The sequence below is a fragment of the Geotrypetes seraphini genome, chromosome 19 (genome assembly GCF_902459505.1).
Source record: "Geotrypetes seraphini chromosome 19, aGeoSer1.1, whole genome shotgun sequence".
NCBI lineage: Eukaryota > Metazoa > Chordata > Amphibia > Gymnophiona > Dermophiidae > Geotrypetes > Geotrypetes seraphini.
In genome coordinates, this window is record NC_047102.1 from 21,957,222 (window position 1) to 21,976,010 (window position 18,789).

Sequence of the window (18,789 nt, forward strand, 5' to 3'; positions counted from 1 at the left end):
CACAATTCTTTTAATTGGCATGGTAATTGACCATGCTATTAAAAACAAACCCTAAAAAATTAATTAGTGTTGTGTGCAGAATATCACATGGTACCTAACGATACCTAAGTCGAAGCGTTTAACGACACCTGCCTGGAAAGTAGGTGTGGTTAGGGGCAGAGAACAGACATGGTTGACTTGGGCATCGCAAGGTTAGCGCTTACCACAATGACGCCTAACAATGCCTAAGCATACCTAGGCATCACTAAGCTTGGTTCTATAAGCGGCACCTAGAGGTTGATTGATAGCCATGCTGACTGGCACTTTATAAGTTACTTTTAGCATGTGACTTAGTGAATCACAATTGATTCAAGCGGGTGGTGAGTGTGCTGTTTGGTAGCTCCCGCTCGATGGATCTGATTTGAAAACTATCCTGTTATGCTGCCACACTGTGCAGGCACTGTGAGCATCTGTTCCCCACAGCTCCTGATGATGCCTTTGGAGTGAAATAGTCTTGTGAAGAGCGATTGAGAGGTTACAACTTACAGCATGTAGATGATGCTTGTGGGACTGATAATACTTTGATGAAAACAATCTGAAACATTGTTTAACAGTCTTTGGAAGAATAAGTGAAATGAGTGGTTTTGAACAGACACTAGTTCATGCAACTTGTTGGTTGTTTAGCGGGGGAGGGTGTTCATGGCATTGAATGATAATGATTTATGGGTATTAGCAATGGTGCATTGTTAAGATATTTATTGAATATATATGTATATAAACAGTTAAATTATATGGAAGTACTGTTTTAGCTTCTTTTTTTTTAAAGATTGGAGCTAATTAAAAAAGTATTAGGAGCCCAAAGTATTGTGTTTTGCACTTATAAGTTAGGCGCAGTTATAGAATCAGGCCCTTATTGACTCCTATGTAGGATGTGCTAAATGATCCTGCATTAATTCAACTCAGCTATTATTAAGCTACCATGCATTACCTAGAACTTGCTAACTGGGTGATATTTCCATGCCCATGCTATGCCGTCTCCCAGAAAAATTCACTAATGCGCACGTTAACACCATAATGCCATTGTGTATAACACCTATTAGCACCCAATTAGGGCTTAACGCCCTTTTGTAAACATGTCCCATAGATGGATAAGTGGCACTGAATTTCCAAGCAACCACACAACAAGTGTCATGGTTCCTTTTCTGCAAATAGACATTTTACTGCACAGAAAAGATTTCTGTTTTCCCCGTCCTCTTTCTTTCCATTTCTGGGCATCCTGAAATAGGTGACCACAGACTCAGTTGCTATTTGGGACCTTCTTTTGACAGATTTGCTATTACATTCTAACCAGAGTGGACCTCACTTGGCTTCTGAGATCTACTGAGTTCAGGGTCTCCAAGGCCACTGTAGCTGGGAGAAGAGATGATTTATTTAAAATTAAGTTTCTGGGTTGTTGGGTTTCCAGTAGTTGCTTACCTTTCAGACTCAAACTCTGTTTGTTCTTCGAAGGCTACAATATGTCGCTTTAGCCTCTGTTTGCGAATGTCACTAGTAGGGTTCCAGAAGATGTTCCGGGTCCCATTTTTCAAGTCATTTATGTAGACTTCCCCATCCTGTGTGGCAAGATGAAAAGGGGGGGGGAGCTCATCATCCAAGCAGCAAGGTACTTAATACAAAGTTCTACAGATTATTTGTCAAATTGCACTATATTCATTTCAACCACAGTTGGGATGTGGGTTAAATAAAGGCAACTAGAAACCAGATGTCACTCTGAATAACAACACTGCCAATAGGACAATTTCATAGCGAACTATTTAAAAATTATTTTTCCTTTCCTTTCCATAGTATAACATAACATAAAAATATTTCTTGTATTTCACTATTGCCAACATGAATTCTGAGCGGATAACAAAACAAAGCTAGAAAATCACCTAGGAAATATCTAAAAATCATTCTACTTGTAAAACACATCAACACCCTTCTGACGAGGAGCGTAAAGAAAAAGTAGATGGGCTATTTCTATCTCAATGATAGTACAAGAGTTTGTACTGTTAGTACTTTACAACTGAAAAGCTGGCAAAAATTTACAAAGGATCTAATATACAATGTTGGAGACCCTGTAGGAGGAGGGGAGACTAACTGTGGCTGGGTTAGAGTTTTCTACTGTGGCCCGGGATGCTACATGCTCCAACTCTGTTTCAACGCTCATAGGAATTCTATGAGTGTTGGAGCATTTAGCGCTCTGGGCCGAGATAGAAACCTTAACCTTGGCTTAGTAAAAAAAAAAAGGGGTGGGGTTTATATCTGGTAGTGGTGGTGCCAAATTGTTGTTTTCTGAGATCAGATGTGATCTACATTTTGTGAGTTATGACACACTCACTGATTTGATTTACCAACTTAATAATATTGCTTGATACAATCATGGTGTTAAATCAGTTTACAATAAAAATACAAAGAAATGAAATAAACCAATCATAATAGTAATTATTAAGTGTATAGGCAGCTAGACATAATTAAGCTCAATACCATGACATAAATACCAAAATAAGATTCAGCCATCCAATGCTTTCATTTCCAAACTCCAACTCACCTTCTAAGCACCAGGGGGGAGTGGCCAATATGGCAGCGATGTGAGAAGCCGCTAGAGAGACGGAGGAAAATCACGTTTGCTGGTGCCTTCCATTTGAATTTTTTTACCTTATTCTTGCTGCTGATCGCTTCTTTTTGTGGACATGCCTCATTCAAAGCGGAAGGGGGTGATTAAGGCTGAACCCTCGTCGGCCCTTGCATCCACACCTGTTCAGCAAACTGTATACCGCTTCTTTGCGGCTTTATCATCGGTTGTTAAAGATTCAGGAGGACATGACCCGGCATTGGAGAGAGATATAGGAGAACCTCTCCACCTCTCCGGACTTGAGACATCGCTTTCCCCTCCTAATCCTGCATGTCCAGCCACTTTGTTGCAGGAGAATCGCAATCCTGGAAGTGGATCTGCGGGGTCTCCCGCCGAGGGCACAGAGCCAGTACAGGCAGTGGAGCTGAAGAATCAACCAGAGAGTAAGGGAATTTTTCCCTCTCCCATGGAGACATTTCAACGGCTGGAGACTAAGCTGACTAAAACTACTGAAGAGGTAACAAGTATTACTTCTAAACTGGATAATTTAACTCAAACTGTTGATTCAGTAAAAAAAGATCTTTCAGACCAAGCCAGACAGGAGGATATACAACAGTTACAACAATTTAAGGTAGCAATGATTAAAGATAATTCCTCAATACATCGCAAATTAGTATCTTTCGTTTTTGAGCAAGATTTAAATATGATTTTAAAATTATATTTCAAAAACTCTCAAAATCTATTTGGAGATCAAAGACTTTGGCTATACCCAGATGTTTCGAAAGTTACGCAAGAGAGAAGAAAAGATTTTATTTCCCTGCGTCAAGAGACTCTTAAACTGGGGGCTACGTTTCTTTTAGCATACCTCTGTAAATGTCTGGTTAGGTATTTGGGAATAAAATATATTTTTTATTCTCCAGACCACTTGAGGAAATTTCTAAAAGTTAAAAAGATTATTAAGGATTGATTAAGGAATGGATTTTTAGAATATTACAACCGATAGCGCATTAGGCCTTTTTTCTTTTGAATGTTTGATACTTTTGTTTATCTCCATTATATTCTGATTATCACTCCCCCGTTTAAGTTAGGGGGTAAAATTTATATTACTTATGTAAAAAAATTTGATTTGAATTGTTTCTTTCTCTGTATTACATGGAACAAGATTTATGCTTGTGAATAATCTGAAATTTAATAAATAAATAAATAAATAAAAACAAAACCCTTCTAAGGACCAATATCTGTCATATCATTTCCTCTGTAATTCCCCTACCTGCTAAGCACCAATAACGGATGCTGTGAATGGACAGACTGGATGGGCCATTTGGCCTTTATCTGCCATCATATTTCTCTGTTTCTATGTCTTATCTTTCCCTCTGTAATTTCCCAACCTGAGCACTGTGTATTGGATGCACCAGAAAGAGAGTATAGCGACATTTAAAAGATTACTGAAACGCCATCTTTTTCGTAAAATGACATTTGGCTGAAGAACAGATGTCTATGTTGTGGTTGTGGGGAGGATGCTGTGTATGCGGAAGAGGATTGCTGTTAATTGTTTTATGTTTTTACTAGTCTTTAAGCCCGTTACATTAACGGGTGCTAGAATATATGTCTGTCTGTCTTTCTTTCTTTCTGTCTCTCTCCCGCTGTCTCTCTCTCTCTCTCCTTGGCTCTCTTTTTCTGTCTGTCTTTCTGTCCCTCTCCCTGCCCCTGTGTCTTTCTTCCTTTCTGCCGGGTTTGTCAGCCTTGTAGCGGTGGGAGGGTCAACGGGGGTTTCAGTTGTGTCGGGTAGGGTCATCGGGGGGGGGAGGGAGGGGGGGTAGTCGCGGCTTTGAAAGACGTTCATTTGAAAGACTGCGTTGAAAGACGGTTCAGTTTTTCGGTCTGGCCTGCTCCCTGCTGCTCCTTGCCATATTGTATTTTTTAGTTGAAAGACGCGGCGTTGGCTCCTCTCATGATCCCCACCTGCGTCGGAAGTCCGACTTTCAACTAAAAAATACAATACGGCAAGGAGCAGCAGGGAGCAGGGCAGACCGAAAAACTGAACCGTAAGCCGAGCATGCGCAGTCCTACCTGCGGGTCGCTACAGCTCACGGAAAACGGACGCACGCGATGGGAGTGCGCATGCGCGGCCTAGCATTTTATTATATTAGATTGTATTTTTGTATGGTTTGATGTTTGTATTTATTATGTCTGTTCATTTGTCCTTTGCTTTGTATAAGGTGAATAATAAATAAACACAATACAATACAATCCAGTTTGTCTGTCTTGACTAGACTGTAAGCTCTTTTAAGCAGGGCTCGTCTCTTTTGTGTTTTGATATATGAGAGTGCTGCGTATGTCTATGGAGCACTTCTTCCTCCGTATTTGCGGTTTCAGCAATCGTGGTTTTGATTATTTGCGGGTTTTCACTTGCTGGCTCCTCCCCCCCCCAAATTACATCAGAGAAATCACTGATTCCCACCGTTTAGAGATAAAATTGCTGATTCCCAGTTGCACAGAAAGAAGTTATTCATGGTTTTACTTTATTCACGATGGTTTTTAATAGAAACCCGTGAATAACATACAAAAGTTATGCGCGAGTTTTCTTTATTCGCTGCTCTGTTAATCCCCTATCACCACAAATATGGAGGGAGAAGTGTATTATTTTATTAGCAGTAGTTTATCCATAGCTGTTTTCATATAGCCAGATCTTTACAACTTTGTGAGATACAGAACAACTGGTAATAAGCTCCAAAGTAAAGACCGAGCTAAGCAAAAAAAAAAAAAAAAAAAAAGCCCGTTTCTAGCAAGAGAGAGAGTTTTTGGGATAGGCAAGTAGGTGGATGAGAAGCCAACATTTCCCTTTGTTTAGGAGTGTTATTATGGCTGCTATTGCCAAATATTGGAAACAGACAATATCTGGCCGACATCTAAATTAACAAGGGTGGCTGCAGTAATCTGAAGAAAGATGGGAACTGTATAAGCTTTGGCGGGACAATAACGAGAAGACAGGTTTACCCAACTAGGTGGGTATAGTTATAGTTACAGTTATTTTATTTGATATACTGCCATTTTTAACAAAAAGTCTAATCAAAGCGGTGTACAATTAATAAAAACAGTGGGCAATATTTAAAATAGAAACATAACAAGGGGGAAAGTACACTAACAAATTAACCAAACTAGACATAAAGGTTTACAATATCTTAAGGGAAAAAAAACCCATGCAGGATAGGAACAAGAGGGTAGGCTACAGAAAGAATAAGGAAAAAAAAAGCATAAGATAGTGACTACCTGATCACACGTAATATGAAAAAGTTACAAGGAAATTAACTACCTTGTCAGAATTATGGGAAAATATTGCAGAGATCAAGACTCCCTAGTCTCAAGTCATGGGGAGGGGGAGAGTTATGTTCTGTGGTAGCTCCATACATGCACCTTTGTCTGGTTTTCTGAGTTACTATTAAAATCTAAATGAAAAGAAACCAGTTTTTCCACATCTAATTCCCTCCACAAAAAGGGATTGTGCTTGAAGTGACTCATCATGCAGTGGCAATTACGTTTCTGATTCAGCCTCAGAAAGAATTATCTTCATTTCTTCCATATCCCTGCATTAATTCAGAATACTAAAGACTTATCTTTTGAAAAGTCATTTCCGTCGAGCCTGAAGACCCAGGTGTCATGTGGGTTACTAAAGTTGCAGTCTGGGGTTGGGGTTGTTGGGGTTTTTTTTTACGCAATTACTTTTTCTATGATTTGTAGTTCCTGCCTTATTTTTTATGATGTTATATTGTAAAATGCTCTGCTATTACCTAAGGAAGAGCAGTACATTAAATAAAATGAACTATAAAGCCATATCACTAGCAATAATCAATGTTACAGAAGGAGAAAGCCAATGTCTTGGCCTGAGTACTCCTGCTTGTCTGTCTCTCCCCTCCTTTAGAAATGAACAGTAATGCTACTTCTTACCCAGTATCCATCCAGGCTTGCTAACACTTCATCTCCAGATTTAATCTTCCCAGAGATCTGATTAATGCTGGCACTGCCACCAAAGAATGGCTGTTCAATAAAAAGAGGAAATAAACTTAATAAAATAGTGCAAAAACAATATTTCACCAACACATACAATTTGTATTCCCTCTGTAAAATGATTTGGGTACCTTGACGTAGGCGTACCAATGCAAAGTGCAATTTTATGACAGCATCTACATGCCAAGGTCCCATTATAGAGTACTCATGTAAATCAGCATTGACATGCTAAATTTAGGGTCAGTTCGCCAGATCAATGACAGGCTTGAGAGTTCCCTGATCTTTGCTAACGCAGTATTCTATAACCTGTGCATATAACTTGGAAACCTTGTCCATGATCTCCTACGTTCTGCCCATGTGTAGGCCCTACTTACAATTACATGATAATGCACTAGTTTACTGTATAATGTAGGGTACTTATGCAGATAAAGAATTGCTTCTTTTCTTTCTCTTCCAAAAATTTCCCCAAGGAATTTATGCATTTAGATTTACATATGTACTTTATGGCAACCCAGATTGGATCCAGTCCTGGGTTTACCCCAGTCCATACTGGTATTTGTAGTTTTGCTTTTCTTAGGGAATGCAATGGGGGAATCAGAACTACAAGCCCGTACATGCACCGGAGTAAACTCATGACTGGATCGACCCTGTCCTGCAAATCTGAATCCAGTTGGCAGCTTTAGTAGTTCTGGTAAAGTTATGCATATATAGGCTGTAACCACATTAACTTTATGCATATTTCAGATGTGCAGTTTTATGAGTGTCTGTTTCCGCTTAGAAAGCATTGTTTTACATGCAGATATGGCTTTGGATATTGTCCTCTATGAAGAGAATTTTCATTGATTTATGCAGGTCAAAAGCACATACAGTGCACATACAGATTGGCGGCCGCTGATTGCATGTCAATCATGCACCAGCGCTGTTTGTAGAATTGCAACTACTTCAAAAAAAGGCGCCGGAAAAGTAGGCCAGGGTTTTCAAAGCTTACATTTCTGGCACCTATGTTTGACAATAAATCGTGTCTACGGAGGTGCCTAAGGACATCTAAAATCATTTCAGGCGCCTCAGGCATTCTAAAGTGCCCCCGTAAACATGATCTAGGCACTAGTTCTGTAGGGCTTTGCCACTTAAGTTAGGTACTAGAAAGGTGCATACTGGCACCCAGCTAATGCCATTTATAGAATATGGTCCTAAGTGACCATGTCTAAAAATATAGGCATAATTTTCATTTATTATGCTAGTATTCTATAAAGAGAAACAGGTACATTCTTGGTTCCTAAAAATAGGCACCCTTTAGAGAATCACCCTCTGGAAGCCTTCTTTTAAGTCTACCTGAAATTTTTCCTCAGGTTATTTCTACCGCCCATCTAATACATCCATTACAGCTTCAGTCCTCTAACTGAGCTGGTTCCTTAAAAAATGTAACAGTGATCTTGAGCTAGCCATGGTATACCACCGTTACACAGTTGTTAGGATTCCCTCCTACAGGTTCTGAACACTACCTCAATCCAAGGCATAGGAACCATGCTGATAATCAAGGTTTCAAGGTTCAAGGTTTCAAGGTTTATTAATTATTTGATGAATCGCTATATCTTTATGCAAAGCGATGTACATAGTAAAAAATACAATTAAGTTAAAACACATACAGTATATATAGACAATAGAAATCAACATGACCAACAACAATTGGGAGGGAAGAAGGGTAAAAGTTACATCTGTTATATTGGAAAATACATTTAAAGGAAAGAACATTAGGGAATAAAGGAATTTTATAAGCACGAGTAATAAAAAATAAAATAAATTTTAGATATTAAAAGCCTGTTTAAAAAGAAATGTTTTTAAGGATTTCTTAAAGGATAAAATGTCTTTTTCAATTTTTATGTATTGGGGCAATGAGTTCCACCATTGGGGGCCAACTACAGAAAACATATCTAATCGTCGAGTGCCTATTATTTTTAAGGAAGGAACAACTAGTAAGTTTTGGGAAGAAGATCTAAGTGTACGTATGGAACTATAAGGAATTAACATTTTAGAAATGCATTGGGGTTGATTGAATATCAGATTTTTAAATATAAGTAACAAGACCTTAAATTCTATGCGCTGGCAAATAGGGAGCCAATGTGATTCGATGAAGAGAGGAGTTACATGATCAAATTTTTTGGCGTCATGGATTAATTTAATAGCAGTATTTTGGGCAATTTGAAGTTGTCGTTTTTCTTTTTGAGTAATATTAAGTAACAAAGAATTACAGTAGTCTAATTTTGCTATTACTAGAGAATGAATTAGAATGTTGCGTGATTTTGACTCAAGGAATTTGGATATAGATCTAATCAAACGTAATTTATAGAAACAGACTTTAACTATGTTGTTAATATGATCTTTAAATTCCAATTTTTCGTCAATTATAACACCTAAGATTTTCAATTTAGGAACAATTTCAATTGGCTTATTATTGAGTAGAAAAGGTGAATGTAATGTGATGTCTCTTTTCCAGTTAAAGATCATAGCTTTTGTTTTATTTATATTTAATGCTAATTTATTGTTATTAAGCCAATTTTGAACAAGATCGAGTTTTGAATTTAAAGATTTAATGTCTTCTTGATTTTCGGGATTAATAGGGTGTATTAATTGAATGTCGTCTGCGTATGAAAAAGCAGTAAAACCAACAGACTGGCATAGATTTAATAATGGTGCAAGATAGATATTAAATAAAAGGGGTGACAAAATAGAGCCTTGAGGTATTCCAAAGGTTGTTGTGTAAGCATCAGAGTATTCTTTATTAAATTTAACGCAAGAAGTTCGATTAGTAAGATAAGATGTAAACCAATTAAGAACTTGTTCGCAGATTCCAATTGATTCTAATCGGCTAAGAAGTAGATCATGGTCTATTGTGTCAAATGCTGCAGAGATATCAAGAGAAAAAAAGGCGACGGATTTATGATGGTCTAGAAAGTAGTGGATGTTATTTATTAGACCAATTAGAGAATGTTCCGTACTATGATGTTTACGAAAGCCTGTCTGATTGGGATGCATAACGTTAGTAGATTCGATAAAATCGGAAATTTGATTAAATATCCATTTTTCAGTCAGTTTGGCTAAAAAAGAGATATTTGCAATTGGGCGATAATTTAGTGGGTCGTTTCTACTACTTTTTAGATCTTTTAGTAAAGGGATAATAGTTGCAGTTTTCCAGAGCGCAGGAACAGAAGCAGTTTGTAAACTTTTTTGAATAATGGTATGGATGAAAGGGCCAAAGAGATGGAAAATTTTTTTTAAATAAAACGGATGAAGAATTTCGGATCCTGAACTTTTTAGATTTATTTGTGAAAATAGAGATTTAATGTCATTAAGAGTGGGAATTTTGAAATTTGAGCATTTAGCTGTAAGGAGGTGAGCACCAGGATGTTTAGTAGAAAAAGAATTGTTTGTATTAGGAGAAAAAGTATTTCGAATATTATCGATTTTTTTATTAAGAGCATCAGCGATGTCTTGTGCTTTTAAGAGGGATGTCTGATTTGTAGTATTATTTGTGTTGTGAGATGTAATGGATTTTAAGATATCAAATTAGGTAGAAGAGTTTTTAGCTTTATGAATTTTATCTGCATAATATTGCTTCTTTGCTTGATTGATTTTTGATTTATATATGACTGCATGTTCTTTATAATTTAGAAGATGTGATTGAGACTTAGAATGACGCCATTTTCGTTCTAGTGCTCGCAGTTGTTTCTTTAACAAATGTAATTCAGCCGTATACCAGGGGTTGGATAATTTTCGTGCAGAAATAGATTTTAAGATTATTGGAGCTTTAGTATCTAGAAATGAAGAAAGCAAAGAGTTCCAGTGTGAAAGATGATCATCTATTAAGGTAGGCATGTTATCAATGATAGATATATCAAAAAAAGGTGATATGTCTGCGTCATCTATGCTAGCAAGGTCGCGGTATGAAATTATTTTTGGTTCAGATTGTAATTTAAGACTTATAGATTTAGAGAAAGATATAATAGTAGAAACAAAGTAGTGGTCGGACCAAGGTACGGGAGTGACTATCGGAATTGAGCAATTAATATGTTGAGAGTTAGGGGAGAAAATCATGTCCAAAGTATGATTTGCTGAGTGGGTAGGTCCTACTATTTTTGGAGATAAATTTACTGAATGAAACATGTTTAAGATATCTTGATTATTGGGGTCTGAAGCATTGTCAAAATGAATATTAAAGTCTCCTAACACGAGAGGTAGTCGTGAAGCTGAGCAGAAATCAAAGATAAGATCTTGCAGCAAAGTAATTTTATTTTGGCTTACTGGTGGAGGGACATATAATAACAAAAAATTGAGGTTAATATTCAAATTAAATTTAAGATCAAGATATTCATTAACGGAATTTCCATTAGATTGGTCGTTGAGGTTGAGTAAATTAAATTGAAATATGGCAGCGAGACCACCTCCTTTTCGATTTGGGCGATGGTTAAAAATATAATTATAATTTGGGGGACAACAGTAGGAAAGATAGGCTTCCTCGCCATCCGAAAGCCAGGTTTCAATAATGAAAAGTATATGAAGTCCTTGAGTAATGATAGTATCTTTTAATATGTGATGTTTACTCTTAATGGATCTGGCATTGATAAGGCCGACTTTTAATCTATTATTTTTAGGTAAATCATTAGGGGGGGAAGAAGGAGAAATTTCTACAAGGCATGACTGGTGTTGTAATGGAAATCTGTATTTAGGAGGGCGATGCCCCCAAATGGTTGGAATATTGCTATTAGATGAGGTCAAAAACATATTGCAAGAGGTGTCAACTTTAAAGGATTTAAAAAATAACCCAATTAAAAGACAGAGGATAAAAAAGAGTAAAAATTTAATTAGTTGAAGATAAAAAGTCCTCATAGATATATGAGGTAAAAATGTATTCTTATTACTAGCGGCGCCCTCAGTTTGCGTACGAAGGAGCGTACTAAGGAGCAGAACCGCCAAAGGCGCGCGCCGCGGCGGCGTGCGCCGCAGGAAGCCCGATTAAATAGGGCATCAGCTGACCTGGTGTGGGAGGGTCCGGCACGCTGCTGCTGTGCGGCGGCAGAAGAAGGAAAACTGTAAGCTAAAAGAAAATAACACAACAACTAAATAAGTTTGTTTTTCTAGCAGAGAAAATTACAGGTTTTGTAGTGAAGCAAGGCAAAGCAGGCAAGTGCTGGTAGTGCAGTGAGTCAAGGCGTGCGCCGCAGGAAGCCCGATTAAATAGGGCATCAGCTGACCTGGTGTGGGAGGGTTCGGCACGCCGCCGCTGTGCGGCGGCAGAAGAAGGAAAACTGTAAGCTGGTGTGGGAGGGTCCGGCACGCCGCCGCTGCGCGGTGGCAGAAGAAGGAAAACTGTAAGCTGGTGTGGGAGGGTCTGGCACGCCGCCGCTGTGCGGCGGCAGAAGAAGGAAAACTGTAAGCTAAAAGAAAATAACACAACAACTAAATAAGTTTAAGTTTTTCTAGCAGAGAAAATTACAGGTTTTGTAGTGAAGCAAGGCAAAGCAGGCAAGTGCTGGTAGTGCAGTGAGTCCAATCAAATCACTACATCACTGCTAGAAAATTGGGTTGATCTCACTTACATTTATTTAATCTGCACAAAACTAAAATACACAGAAGTTTTATAGATCTAGATTTTTCCCCCCATTTTTTGACTTGCTGTGATCATAAACCAAGTTGCAGTTCAAACTTGCTGGATATTGAATACCAAGATGATGGGAAGGGTTTTGGACAGTGATCCAGGGGGTTTCATCCCATTTCTAAGTCTAGAATTCCAGTTTGCTTCTAAGTGAATTAAGCATTGCCTGAGTTCCAAACAACCAGCCATCCTTCTCTGTTCTAGACTGAGGCATTCCTTTCACATGATTTATGTCCTCAACTGTAATTATACCTTGTGTACAGCAGATGGCAATATAGAACACTACAAAAAGAAACCACTACAGTGCATCATACAGACTGTCATGAAACAAAGCACTTGGAAGAACTGAAAATTCGTCTATCATCTACTGGTCTTCAAACTAGCTTGTTGATATTCTCTTAGGGTTTCCGCAGCTGGTATTGCGCTTGTTACAGGTTTCCGGGTCTCACTGCGCTGCGGAAAACCCGAGAGAACATCTTTAAACCTACCAGAGACTTTTCCATATGGACTTTCACATTTCTGACCAACTGACTTTCCTGCCAAAATTCAGATTGGTAGACTGCCCTGTTCCAGTGACCCCACTATTTACAAAGTCAAACTGCAGAAAGCCACAGCATGGTGGCTGAAACGTCAAGTTTCTACCTGACAAGACACAGCGAGACCTGGAATCCAGCAACTTGCTTGTTGATAGTTTGTTCCCTCCTGCCCCTTTACAGTAGGTCTTCAAGATTTTACCTGGGCTTGTTTGAATCTTGCTGTTCAAGTCATAACAATGGCCTAATGTGGCCTAATGTTAATCTGCTGCCTCAGCACCCTGAGGTTGTGAGTTTGATCCCAGCCTCCTCCTTATGACTCTGGAAAAAACACCTAACCTTCCCATTGCCCCAGGTACCACAGTTTAGTTGTGCGCCTGCCTGGACAGATAGGGAAAATACTTAAGAGTAACTGCTTTGGGTGAATCTCTTCATGAAAAGATGATTAAATCCCAATAAATAATCATTAAACACAAGACTCGTCAGATATCATAAAACTTATCCACAAGTTTTTTAACTTATCCACAAGTTGTTTCAAGTGGCCTTTGTGCTCAGCTAAGGTGCCAAAACACAGACCATGACGGGTTCCCTTCAACAATCTCCTTCCCAGGGTACCTGAGGAGTCCTGTGTTTTGTGGCCAACTCCATGGTTGTGATTTGTGCATTGCTGGGTGTTTGGATTCCAGTTGTACCTTTTCTAAAATCTTGCTGTAACTTGCTTGTTTCCTTTCAGGATCAAGCAAGTTAAAAATAAAATAAATGACATAAAATCATTTCCCTGAAAACCCCCCCTTTTACTAAGGCGTGCTAGCCGATTTAACACGTGTTAAATGCTAACATGTCCATAGAATATAATGGACGTGTCAGCATTTAATGCGCACTAAATCGGCTAGCGCGCCTTATTAAAAGGACCCCTATGTGATTTGCGGGATATCAAGAAAACAATAAACTTGAAACTTATCTGCTCTGCCATATTTTCATCATTGTATGTTATAGATGTTTAAGTGACAGCTACAAAGGGTGATGAATGTTGATGTCTTATTAGAATTCTGTAATTTATATACACAAGTAGTGTCTAATTTCAGGCCACCGTTATAGAGAGAGGGGAATAGTGGGTAATTTTATAAAAATCAATCCCCAAACGAAGAGGATAACAAAAGTCCACCACAAGAAAGAAGAAAAAGCAAGTGGAAATAAAGAAAAGGTACCTGGACAAATACAGGAAAAAAACTAGTCAATCAAGAATAAAAAAACCTCTTTAATGGTAAAAAATAAAAATATAACACAAAGACTATATGGTCAAAGAGGACCCAACATGGACCCAGATGAACTAAAGTCAGCGATTGTCAAACAATCGTCGTTAAACCGGTTTGGACTGGTTTTGCAACAATCAGATTTACTGACCTGATGAAGAAAATGGCTCACCGTGTGGTTTTCTGCACAGTCGCTTATTCTCCAATCCGGCCATGCAAATAAGTTCATTAATATTGATATTCCATGTAAAATAGCCGAGAGACTGATGCAGCTCATCTTCATGGGGGGAGGGGACCACTAAACTGATCACAGTTTCCCTTGCCACAATCGGCTCAGCGGCTTCATCTATTTGAAATGTAGGCCAGCATTTTTCTGGCCTACATTTCAGGCATCTATTGCGGCTCTAGGGAGATGCCTAGGGCTGCCTAAGCTCGTCTAAGGCCACATCTGGCTGAAACCACGCCCACGCCTCCCTAGGCTCCCACTGTCTACAATTGGGACGCCGTTTATAGAATTTGTTCCTTAGTGGCTCCATCCAATGAATATACTATTTAAAAGTTACATTAAGAGGATAATTCTACGAGTATGAGGAGGAAATCAACATTTAGGCACCAAGAATTCCTCCAAGAATTGGCACCCTCAGCCAATGTTTGCATTGGTAACCCTCACAATCCTCCCCCCACCACCTATGATCCTGTATCTCCCCCTCTCTCTCAAGTCTCCTCCTTCTACCAGGTGAGGCGCTAGTTCAAGGCAATGATAATAAAGGGTGCCAAAATCCCAGTCTGGCATCTACCCCTTTAAAAGTCTGAAGGTATACCAGACTGGGGTTTTGGTGCCCTTTATTACTGGTCCACTGAATAAGCCAACCCTGCCAAGTAAGCATATCACATTGCCATAGGTTGTGGTAAGAGCGGATTTAAGTTGGTTTTAAGAAGGGTTTGGAGAATTTCCTGGAAGAAAAGTCCAAAGTCTGTTATTGAGAAAGACATGGGGGAAGCCACTGCTTGCCCTGGATTGGTGGCATGGAATGTTGCTACTCCTTGGGTTTTGGCCAGGTACTAGGGACTTGGACTGGCTACCGTGAGAAAGGGCTACTGGGCTTGATGGACCATTGGTCTGACCCAGTAAGGTTATTCTTATGTTCTGTAGATAGATATGTGCAAATGCCAATATACTAGCTATGAGCTATTCTTTAGAATGGCGCTCAAAGGTCGGAGGAGGCAGGGCAGAGCACAGAGTTACACATGGAAATTAAAGAATACTATAACTTACATTTGGTTTTTAAGCAATCTAGGTGGCAAGCATTTACTCGTACATCAGCTCAATGGCTGGTGCGATACCTTTACACCAGCTCTGTGATAAGAGCTCATGCTTAAAACATAGCAAATATTTATTTATTTAAAAATAATTATAACCTGCATGGTTCAAACTGTTCTTGGCGGCTTACATCTGAAACATTCATAATAAAAATTTTAACAAACTCAACTAAACAATAAAATACACAAAACATAAAAAAATAATCATCATTCATGCAACTCTCACTCATCTCATATGCATATGAATAGACTCCAGATACAAAGTCTCCTTTATAGAGCTGGCCTTCCCTTGCCAGGAGCTGGTATTTTTGAAAATTGTTTGTATACAGCTGTAAGCATCTATTTCTGCACATAGATGGACAAAAATAGATCATAATGTTACCCCCAGAATGGCAGGTGCACCCCGAAAGCGATGTCATGATAATTACCTTTAATTTGAATTCCAGTTCAGTCACGTAGTTGCTTTTTGCACATTCAATGATAACTTTCCCACCGAGTTCCATTGTCATAGTCCCATACAAAATTCCTGTAAGAAAATCACAAAGTAGGCTGTGAGGCTGGTGCATTGGGGGTGCATTGGGGGTGCTCTTCAGATTCCACTAGAGAGTTAAAGGGAGAGGTGCACTGGAGGGTATTCTCCAACCAGCACCCAGGGCGTGAACATGAAGAATACTTAAAGTGGCCGCACTGCAAAGGTCAAAGCAAAGTGTGTTCAGGGAAAAAATGATGAATTACACTTAGTTGGGACCGTTCAGTGGCGTAGCTGAGGAGGTCGGCGCTAGAAAATATTTGTCCCTGTCCCCACAGGAGCCCAATTTCCCCGTCTTGTCCCCGTGAGTTTTGTCGCTGTCCCTGTAAGCTCTGCCTTAAACACACAAGCCTGTACTGGTTTGCTGTTATCTTGTACTGTTGATTAAGTGATGTGTTCATTTTTTCTAAATAAAAAATTATTTTTAAAAAAACCAAAAAAACACACGAGCCTTGAACACTTATGATTTTAAAGTGCTTGAGGCTTGTGCAGATGAGAACAGAGCTTGCAGGAATGGGGCAGGGACGGGAAAATGAGTTCCCATGGGGACGGCGAAAAATTTGTCCCTGTGTCATTCTCTAGTTGGCGCCCAGGGCAGTTTCACCTGGCATCATTGCGCCGTGCGCCTCCTGCTCTTCCCCATCTTGTGCCCCTGTCACTTGAGAACATCCCCTACCCCCCCCACATACCTCTTGAAATGTTCGCTGGTGCGAGCAGCATTTTCTGGCCTCAGCTCCCTTCTGACATCACATCCTTGTCCAGTGACCAGGAAGTGATGTCAGAAGGGAGCTGAGGCCAGTGCGAGCAGTAGGTGGAAGATACTGCCCACACTGTTGAACGTTTCAATAGGTATGGGATGAGAGGAGGTATGATGATCCATCCCCCCCATCCCCAATGAGACCATTAAATATGTATCGCATGTAATACAGCATGTGCATGTTTAGGAAAAATCAAACCAGGTGAATGTACACGATGAAGGCAGTCTTTATTGTGACAAATAAATCTTTTGAATAAAAACCTTTTACCAGGTTGATTGTTCTGGATTGTCTTTCACTGCAGAGAGTTGGACCCCTGGTTTTTCTTTGTTTTGGTTTGTTGCTTTGCATGTTTAGGAAAAGTCACTGAGAGGAGAAATATCAACATAGGCTACATCAAGGGCTCCTTTTACTAAGCTGCGCTAGCGTTTTTAGCTCGTACTGAAGATTAGCGTGTGCTAACTCCTGCGCTATGCGGAAAATACTAACGCCAGCTCTATGGAAGCTTTAGCGTGTAGCGCGCGGGGCAATGTAGCACGCGCTAAAACCGCTAGCGCAGCTTAGTAAAAGGAGCCCTAAGACATGTTATTTTGCTATTTAGCTCAGTTATTAGTAACTGGGTCTCTCTGCATAAATATGACCTGTGCTAAAACAGATAACACATCTTAACAGTAACCCACAGTGATAATTTCACCCTTTGGTGCAAAGAATTTCAGTCTCATAACCAGAGTCAAAATTGTCACATCATAATGCCTCATTCCACCAATGCCTAAGAGCCAACCTCATCAGTGATGTCACAATTACATTACATTACATTAGGGATTTCTATTCCGCCATTACCTTGCGGTTCAAGGCAGATTACAAAAGAATTATCAAGGATCTTACCAAAAAGATATCTGGCTTCATTATCCTATACTTGGCTCACTTCTACTACATTTTGATTTCTAGAGTGGCGCAGTAGTAAAAGCTACAGCCTCAGCACCCTGAGGTTGTGGGTTCAAACCCACACTGCTCCTTGTGACCCTGGGCAAGTCACTTAATCCCCCCATTGCCCCGGGTACATTAGATAGATTGTGAGTCCACTGGGACAGACAGGGAAAAATGCTTCAGTGCCTGAATAAATTCATGTAAACCGTTCTGAGCTCGCCTGTATAGAAAATTGAATAAATATAAATAAGTGATATCACAATGACTTGATTGTCTTATACTTGGCTCACTTTTGTTAAATACAGAAGTAATTTTGATTTCTGGGGAAGTCAGCGATATGAGCCACTATGAAGATATGAATAATTCCATTATTAGAACTAGGACTCACTGCACAAAATGGGACCTATGCTAAAACAGTACATATTCAAAATGTACATTTGGAGGTAAGGGCAAACATCCTTTAGCTAACTGATTGCAGACAATGCTGTGCATCTATCTTTCCAATTCCTTTGATGGCTTTTGCTTGAAAGATGGCATCTACATAGGGAGGAGCATCTTTACTTAATGTTAAGAGTATACAAACGTGCATTAGCACGAGCTGTCTTCCACCACATTTGTAAGAATAATATGGATATGGCAGGAACAGCACATGCTAAGGTGTTAGTAACATAATCCAGAGTTTTGGTTACATTGTTGGAAGTGAAAACATGGTGGTGCGGTTGAAGTGCTTGGATGAACGTTGTGGTCTGCCACAACTTCATGAATAATGTACAAGGACAACTCTTGAGCAGGACTTGAGCCAGAAATGTGCCCTGTGCTGTCGCACAGTCCTGCCTAGAGCTGTCCACTCCATCGCAGCCAAGCAGGGAAGGCAATGGACAGGACACAACTTTGAAGCCCCCTTCCCCCTTGAACTCTGTGCAGCTGCACTCCCTGCTACAGCCCTGGCTCTGAGTGTGACAAGTGCTGACTTGGACCATCTTCCTAACCTTAGCCTGACCTTGAGCTCTTACCTTTGCAGTGGGCATAGGGCATGGTGATGATGTAGTCCTCATTCCTGCTCAGGAAAGTGAGTCTGGCTTTCCCATCAAGTATTGCCGAAAGGGAGTTCCCTAGGGTGGTAAAAGGGATGAGGTTGTATTCATTTGTGCAAAACAGTCTTTCTTATCCATAACTTTACAGAAACTGCTCGTAATCCTGAATAAAATAAGTGCAAACTGTGCT

General features: G+C 39.6%; 1 protein-coding gene across 3 annotated transcripts in view; it reads right to left on the reverse strand.

The window, feature by feature from the left end:
* OSBPL5 (oxysterol binding protein like 5) overlaps positions 1-18,789 on the reverse strand; it is a 431,224-nt gene that overhangs the window by 40,055 nt on the left and 372,380 nt on the right. For all 3 annotated transcript variants that reach the window (XR_004537637.1, XM_033928646.1, XM_033928647.1), the window contains exons 14-17: positions 18,579-18,677; positions 15,783-15,880; positions 6,539-6,628; positions 1,456-1,592 (exon numbers count right to left, since the gene is read on the reverse strand). Coding sequence is in view for 2 of the 3 variants with exons in the window: in XM_033928646.1 (XP_033784537.1) it covers positions 1,456-1,592; positions 6,539-6,628; positions 15,783-15,880; positions 18,579-18,677 (424 nt within the window). In the remaining variant the exon portion in view is untranslated. The remainder of the gene's footprint in view (positions 1-1,455; positions 1,593-6,538; positions 6,629-15,782; positions 15,881-18,578; positions 18,678-18,789) is intronic.